At 47.3% G+C, this 7,968-nt stretch overlaps 1 protein-coding gene across 1 annotated transcript in view; it reads left to right on the top strand.

The window, feature by feature from the left end:
• The window catches only part of CGNL1 (cingulin-like 1), a 107,876-nt gene that overhangs the window by 14,324 nt on the left and 85,584 nt on the right, over nt 1-7,968 (top strand). Inside the window, 1 exon segment of the mRNA XM_006765240.2 lies at nt 4,946-5,158. Within this exon segment, the coding sequence (XP_006765303.1) occupies nt 4,946-5,158 (213 nt within the window).

The raw sequence follows: 7,968 nt of genomic DNA, 5'->3' as shown, positions 1-7,968 counted from the left end.
CTTTCCCTCTGGAAGATCATCCGCACTGTTTTAAACGCGTTTCCTTGGACTTGTCAGTGACATTTAAAACATGATCATAAAATAGACTCCATCTCCTTGTCACTTTCAGTTCCTTCTTCATCTCTTAATCAGAAGCGGCCTGGGGAACCTGATAACAGGTCACAGTTGGGGCCAAGTTTTCCATGCATTTGGCTTAGAACAGACTCTTAAACACAATGAACATTAAACACATTGTGGTAGTGAACGTTTGAAAGAGGCCGAGGGCCCCGTATTTCGTGAGATGCCCAATGCACAGGAACTTGCATGAAATCTCTTCTAATACGACTTGCCATTTTGTTCAATAACATTGGGTCCCGATGTGGAACCAGTAAAGTGACATTAAGGAAGAATACAGTAGTTATTAGTTTTTTTAAAGGAAGAAAGAAAGAGAGGAAAATCGTCCTGTTTTCTCTGGATAAGCCATACAATTGACCAACAATAGCATGACTTTTTTTTTTCTTAAACAACTGATGGTTTTGAAATTTTGTTTTTAACTCAAGTTACAAAAAATGATCATAGAACAAATTTTTTGCCACTTCTTTGTCCAAAAATGTGTTTTCCTCCATTCCGGGGGAAATGGGTACATGTGCGCCATCTTTGTAAGTGCCAGGGCAGTGGAATTTTCTCATCACTGACCGTCATCTTCGATGGGAGCCTGCAGTGCCGACAGCTGGGCCTCCCTCCAGCAGCCGCGTGTCTTATCCCCGGCCTTTGCCAACATGCAAGCCCTTTACGTACCAGTAAAATGTGCTGGTTGTGAAATTGTATTGATCTGGGGATAGGCTGTTCTCAGAAATATTACTGAACTTTATAGGAGTTTTAATGAAACAACTAAAAAAATCATGTTTCTCACCAACCCTGTTACATTTTATAGGCCATCGCTCTGGAAAAAATGGCAGACTTTTCTGTCAGCTTCAGTCTTGATATAAAACCATTTACTCACGCTTTAGTTGAACATGGGCCAGAGATAGGGGTCTGATAGAACCGTTGGGAAGCATTTCTGCAGAAGAGGGTTTAGATCAGTATTTTTCTCATTTTGGCACGGAATGAATAGGTGGCATGTGAGAGAGAGCGTGCAGTGGGCAAGCCAGTGGCTGCATTGGGCATTCTGGTGTGTGTGTGTGTCTTTGTGCACCTGTTGTCAGGACAGCCAGTCCCAGAGCGTACTTCCTTTTTCCTCTCAATTTTCCTTCCTTCTTGTCTTTTTGGAAGTGCATATGTCTTTGCTTTAGTTTGGAAATGTTTAGCACAAGCCTTATTATGTAGTAAGTACTACACACAGCCAGCTTTTATAGTCTCCTCGCGCGCGCGCGCGCACACACACACACACACACACACACACACACATGGTTTTCATCTCCTGGCTGCTTTACTGTGTGTAACTGACCTAGGTTTAGAATGCACTGATTGTGAGCGGCCAGTGTGTTCCCTTGTTTTCTTTGATTGGAGTCTGTAGAGAGGCACGCTCATTTCTAATGGGTGTTGACTTATGTTTTGAAGTTTACATGTTATCTCTCCATTCTTTGGCTTGATAGAATTGTCAGTCAAGCCACTGAGATGATGAAGTGATGTTTTTGAAATCTCCTGTGCTCTTTGGTCTCTGCCCTGGAAAACGTCAAGTGCTCTAAGTGCCATGGTGAGGTGTAATCTGATTGGTTTCGTGCACCACAGTCCACTTAAGCAGCAGCCCAGCCGCAGATAGCAGCTTGTGGGTGTAGCGTAGACCAGAAAGCCGAGGCTCTTAGCATGCATTGGCGGCAGTGCACAAAAGGCAACTCAAAAACACAGACACATCCTGGGAAAGATAAGTGTGGGAAGAGGAACTGCCTTATCTCGAAAACAATTGAGAAACGTGTGAGAGTAAGAGCAGGAAACGGGTTAGAGTCACAGGAGCTCGGGTGCAGAGGCAGGCGGAAGCTCCAGGAAGAGGCCGGGAGCCAATAGCAGCAGTGATGGCGGCGTCTCTGCTGCTCCCTGAGGAGGGTGGGCAGTGGCAGCAGCAGGACTTGCCCTTTGATGCATATCAGGACCAGGATGGCTTATATTGTCATAAGATTTGCTTCTGCTCTGTGTTTGGTGCTTTGGCAGAGCCAGAATTACCTTAGCTACCTGGATGGATCCCTTGATGTTTCATCTGAGCTTATCAGTGCCTGTAAGCTGGGTTCCTGAAGAGCTACATCTTGCTCTGTGCAATGCAGCTCTACCCTGAAACTGCAGAGGTTCCCTTGGTTCCATGGATGTGCATGTCCTAAGAAAAGGACAGAGATTCCATTGGCAGTTATACTTAAGTCAATAGGAGTATTTTTACCCCCTCACCGGTGACACTTCTTGAAAGTACCTTTTCTCTGAGGTCTCAGGTCCCCAGTACCAACCATTCTGGTATCTCTAGACTCCTGAGTACTGTACATGTTAACTTATTTATATCCAGAACAGACACATTCCCGATATCATTGATCCATGCATCTAAGATATAGTAAATCAGATGCTGAATGTCTAACAGGAGGTAAGAAAATAAACATGTGGACTGCAAAGTAAAAGTGTTAAGTGCTGTGGTAAGTACAGCCAAAGTGAGATGGGTATTCAGGGAGGCCATTCAAGGAAGACTTCTTGGAGGAGGTCAATATTGTATGAGCCTTCAGAGATTTTTCTGAAAGGCAGAGGGAGGTGGGACTGAGAAGGGCACTTCAGAAGGAGCAAGCCTTGTGGCTAATGTCATGGAAGCCACAGGTGAGAGACTAGATGTGGGGAGCAGTTGGTTGGCTATTGTAGGAGGTAATGAGAGTCTAAATCAGGGAGGTGAGGGAAAGGATCAAAGATGTTACAGAACCAACTTTTTGTTGATGGGGGACAAGGATGAGGTTGGCCAGGTTGCTGCCAAGCTTCTGAGCAGGTGGTGCCTTCGTAAGAGTAATGAGCAAAGGAAGTGGAAAGGAAGGAGTATGATAAAAAACACAAACCTATTGAATCTGAGGTGCCCTTAGGACAATCTAGCAGGGTATTGGAAGTGTAGGTCTGAATTCAGATTAAGAATTGGAGGTAAAGCCCTGACTGGTTTGGCTCAGTGGATAGAACGTCGGCCTTCGTACTGAAGGGTCCCAGGTTCGATTCCGGTCAAGGGCATGTACCTTGGTTGCGGGCACATCGCCAGTACGGGGTGTGCAGGAGGCAGCTGATCGATGTTTCTAACTCTCTCTCTCTCTCTCTCTCTTCTCTCTCTCTCTCTCTCTCTCTCTCTCTCTCTCTTTCTCTCTCCCTTCCTCCTTGTAAAAAAAATCAATAAAATATACTTTAAAAAAAGGAATTGGAGGTAAAGCTTTGGGAGTTATTTACATAGACTTAATAGTTGGAGAAAAATAGATGAACTTGCCAAAAAAAAAAAATAGAATGGAAAGGTGCATTCTTGGGGATCATCTTAGCTTTGGGGAAGAGGGAGAGAATAGCCAGGAAAGATTGTCACAGAAAAAATGACCTGAGGGAAGAAAACAGGAGATTATAGTGTCTTTGAACTGCAAGGCATAAGAAATTTTAAGGAAACAGTGGGAAGGATCAAAGAAGGTCAAGAAAAGTGAGGACTGAGAAGGGGCCATTGGATGTGGTGATTAAGAGGTCGCTATGACCTTGGAGGGGGCAGTCTGAGTAGAGTAGGAACAAAAGCCATAGCATGAGATTCAGGAGTGACTAGTAGTAAGGTGGTCAAGAAATAGAGGCAGTGAATAGAAATTATATACTTTCAAAAAGTTTGGTAGTAGCCCTGGCTAGTGTGGCTCAGTTGGTTGGAGTGTTGTCCCATACCCTGAGAGGTCATGGTTCAGTTCCCCGTGAGGACACATACCCAGGTTGCTGGTTTGATCTTTGTCAGGGTGCGTGCAGGAGGCAGCTGATCAGTTTCACTCTCACATTGATGTCTCTCTCTCCCTTCTCTCTCTCTCTCTCTCTCTCTCTCTCTCTCTCTCTCTTTCTCTCTCTCTTTCCTTCTCTTCCTCTCTTCCCTTTCTAAAATTAAAAACAGAAAAAAATATTTGGTGGTAAAACATTTATATTTTTGTTTTTGTTTCTTTGCCCTTGACTCAGAGGATTCTTGTGCCCTGAAGGAAAGGACATAGATGCCCAGAAAAGAAAGGAACAAAATGACGGGGGGGAAAGAGAGCTGATAGAGTAAGGACTTGGAGCAGGCTGGCAAGGGGCAGCTCGCTGCGAAGTGGCTTTGTTGTTGGGGAGAAGCCTGAAGTTCAAGAACTGGGGAGAGCAGAGGCTGAGCTGGTCATGCCCAAGTCCCGCCTCGGTTGAAGGAAGGGAGCCTGCAGGAGAGGGTGGGTTCTGAGCTTGGGGAGAGCTGAGCGGGCTGGGGTGAGGATGGCGACGCAAAAGGAATGCTGCTGGGCTGCTGGCAGACACCCTGGGTTTGGGTAATGTGATTGCAGTGGAACTTGTTGCCCCAGCTTTGGGACTCCTGTGAACGTTGAGCAGCTTAGAGAAATGTGACTCCTTTGCCCTGCTCAGGTGGAAGGGGACAGGGACAGGACTGGGGTCGTGGGTTAAGGGTTCCAGTGGGGTGTGACGTTAGTGAGGGCAGCAAGCCATTAGCAGTCACACAGACCATGGCCCAGACGTGAAGTGAGATGGAAAAGTCAGACATGTCCCCTCAAAGCAATGAAAATTACGTCAGTTTCCCTCTCTCCCTCAAATCTCCAGAAGGCTGAGCTTTCGTCAGATCAAGGGGAATGATGGCCTCTGAGGAGTGGGAGGGCGGGGGGAGGTGGTCCCGTTGGTGCGCAGTGCGAGGAGGGGTGTGGGGAGGGACGGCGGGGTGATGGCCGCTCTTCTGAGTGGCCGAACTGGAGGAGAGAAGCGGGGCCGCTGGACATAGTGGCTCATCGGCACCTCCTGTTCACCCCCCTCCCTTTAGGAACTCTTACAGGCCAAACGGGACCTTCAGGATCTGCTCATCGCCAAAGAGGAGCAGGAAGACCTCCTGAGGAAGCGGGAGCGGGAGCTCACCGCCCTGAAGGGAGCCCTGAAGGAAGAGGTTTCCAGTCACGACCAGGAGATGGAGAAGCTGAAGGAGCAGTACGACGCCGAGCTGCAGGCCCTGAGGGAGAGCGTGGAGGAAGCCACCCAGGTGAGTCCCCACTGGCAGGCCAGCAGCGGGTGTCGGGATGGGCAAGAAAATGTGGCTTGGGAACAGATAACAGGGCACAAGGTCTCCCACGCCAGCGCCAGTGGTCTTGCTTCCTGTTCCTTAGAGTGAAACTTTCATCATGGAAATAGAGCTGACGCACAGAAAGTTCAACAGTGCTGCTGTTGACTTTGAGTCTATAAACTTAGGCATGTTAAGGTCATTGTTTCAGCGCTATTGTACCGGGAGAGACTTGCGTGGTAGGTTCCGGAGCCCCTCGCAGAGCAGAGATCTGCACCCTCTAGCTGTGCGGGGAGGTCACAGCGAGAGGGTGGTTTTGCTGAGGGCACAGCATGGCAGCAAGCACCCAGGTTTCTGGCATTCCTCCCCCTGCCCTCTCCTGTGCCTTGTGACGACGGGGAAGTCTTTCGTTAGACATTTCAGTTCTTTTCTCAGCACGGTTGTGAGCGGGTTAATTGACTGAATGGCCCAGACCCTGGCGAGATAATTTTTCTCCTAATTGAATTCTTGGCTCCTACAAATAGATTCTCCTAAATTATGTTCAAGTCTTCTGGTGCGGGCCTCATGTGGGCTGCTGAAGAAGAGAAAAAGCAAAGTTTTGAAGGGGAAAATGCTCTGAAATAATATACCATCTTTAGGGCAAGAGGGGGATTACAGAGTATCGTTTCTTTTAGAGTCTCTGCAATGTATAGGTCAGAGATGATGAAGAAAGAACCCCCCATATGGTTTGTTCATTGTGTGATGATTACAGTGACAGCTCAGAGCTGGTAGGCCCCCCCTCACTAAGCTCCGTAGTGATTCACTGATTTTCAGTTATGGCATGGTAATCACTAATGACGAGAAGTGAAAGGTGGGTTTGTTTGTTATAACAAAAGCCTGGGACTGATTCCCTCCCACACTCACCCCAAGTCTGTTTGGGGTTATGATAACTAAGGCAGTTACCAAAAAAAGCCTCTTGTTGAGTTGCCTATCGTAGACTCTTTGGACATACGGTTTAGTTTGAGGGAGAAAAACGAAACTGATTGAATTTTCATTGCTTTGAGGTGGTGTTTATTTTTTTCAACTCATTTTGCTTCATGTGCTGCTTCATGGGGGACACGCCCATAGGCTACTGAGTAAAATGACTCTCCTTTGAGCCCTTCTTGTCTGTATCATCTTCAGACATTGCATCAAAGCTTGAGTTATCAAGGTGTATTCATCACAGGGCAGGGAGCTGGGGATGGCGTTGGGCATGCTTGTAGTGGTTTCACTATGAGGAAAATTAAGCTGGTACCACACATGGGTCTCTCCCAGACATAAACAGGGATGGAAACGTGGCAGGTGAAAGAGGATGTCTTTTTATATGGAGTTGAGATCATCTGTAGAGACGTAGGCTCTTGCATTTTGACCTTTTTGAAGGTCAATGTTGTTCATGGCACTTGCATTATGCCAGTTTAAGAGGGGTAACTGCATCGCCCCACATCAGTCTGTGAAAGAAACAGCAGGCGAGTTAGCCAAGGTGTGTGCCATTGGCAGAGAATGTAGGGTTTCAGAGCAGCAGGAAGCGAACACAAAGGGGTTCCCCTTAGCATCCAGTGGGGTGCGTGCCAGCAAGGCTCTTTGCCCCAGGTCGTATTCTGCACTGCTGCCAGCATCCTTCCCTGAAAGAACAAATCCGGTCATGTCAGCCTCTGCTTTAAACTGCCTTGGATCCCATTGCCCCAGACTTAAGTTCAAACTGTGAGCATGGTAGGCAATAGAAGTCCCTTCTTCTTAACCCCATCTCCAGGAAGTTCCATATTCTTTTAGTCCTCTCACCTTCCCCTTTTCAACTTGAGCAACCTCTCTCATCCTTCAAGCCCACCCCCCCCAAATGTCCTCTCCTCTCTGAAGGTGCCCCAGATACCTCCACTCCCCTTGGTGGGGTCAGGTACACCTTCCTCAGGGTTCCTGCTGCAGCCTGGCTATTCCTCTACCATGAACTATTAGTTTGCATCACACCATGTTGTAATTTATCATCTTGTCTGCTGCCTCTATGAGACTCTTTGTTTCTTAAGCACAGGGGCCTTTTTAAATTTAGTTTTTAAATCCTCACTTGAGTATATTTTTCCCATTGTTTTTCAGAGAGAGTAGAAGGGAAGGAGGAAGAGAGAGAGAGAGAAAAAGAGAGAAAGTGAAACATCGATGTGAGAGAGACACATCAACTGATTGCCTCCCACACTCACCCCAACAACCCAGGTTCATGCCTTTGGCTGGGAATCGAACCTGTGACCCTGCAGTACAAGGGCCAACCCTCTAGCCACTGAGAACACCAGCCAGGGCACAGGGGCTATTGTTTATCTACTTTTTTTTTTTTTCTTAGACCAGAAGTGGCAAACTCAAGCACCGTGGGATCCAGACAGGGACATAAATGAGTGAAGCTCTGGGATTGTTGTTGGGGTGACAGTAGGGCACCGTGGGGACTGTGGCAGGCTAGAAAGTGCATCCTTTGCTGGAGGGTCAGTTGCTTCTCTCCTACAGCTCAGAGTTGCCAGTGAAGGAATGTGGGGCCCATGTTGCTAGATCTCGCAATTTTTAAAGAGAAGCTGGATAGCTGGATGTTGATGTGAGATCTCCTGACTTTTAAGCAGGGCTTCAAATTTTTTTTTTAAAAAAAGGTCACATAAAACACACACACACACACACAAACACAACCCATCTGGCAGGTGGACAGCATGTGCTCTTTGTCTCTGGAGCTTAGCACAGTGCCCGGCCTATGGTCACATCTGTGCAACGTCTGACAAGTGAAAGTAAGTGGAGGACAGACTCCCCTG

This window comes from Myotis davidii, unplaced genomic scaffold (assembly GCF_000327345.1).
Source record: "Myotis davidii unplaced genomic scaffold, ASM32734v1 scaffold441, whole genome shotgun sequence".
NCBI lineage: Eukaryota > Metazoa > Chordata > Mammalia > Chiroptera > Vespertilionidae > Myotis > Myotis davidii.
Note: the sequence above shows the minus strand (reverse complement) of the source record. Positions and strands in the feature narration are given on the sequence as shown.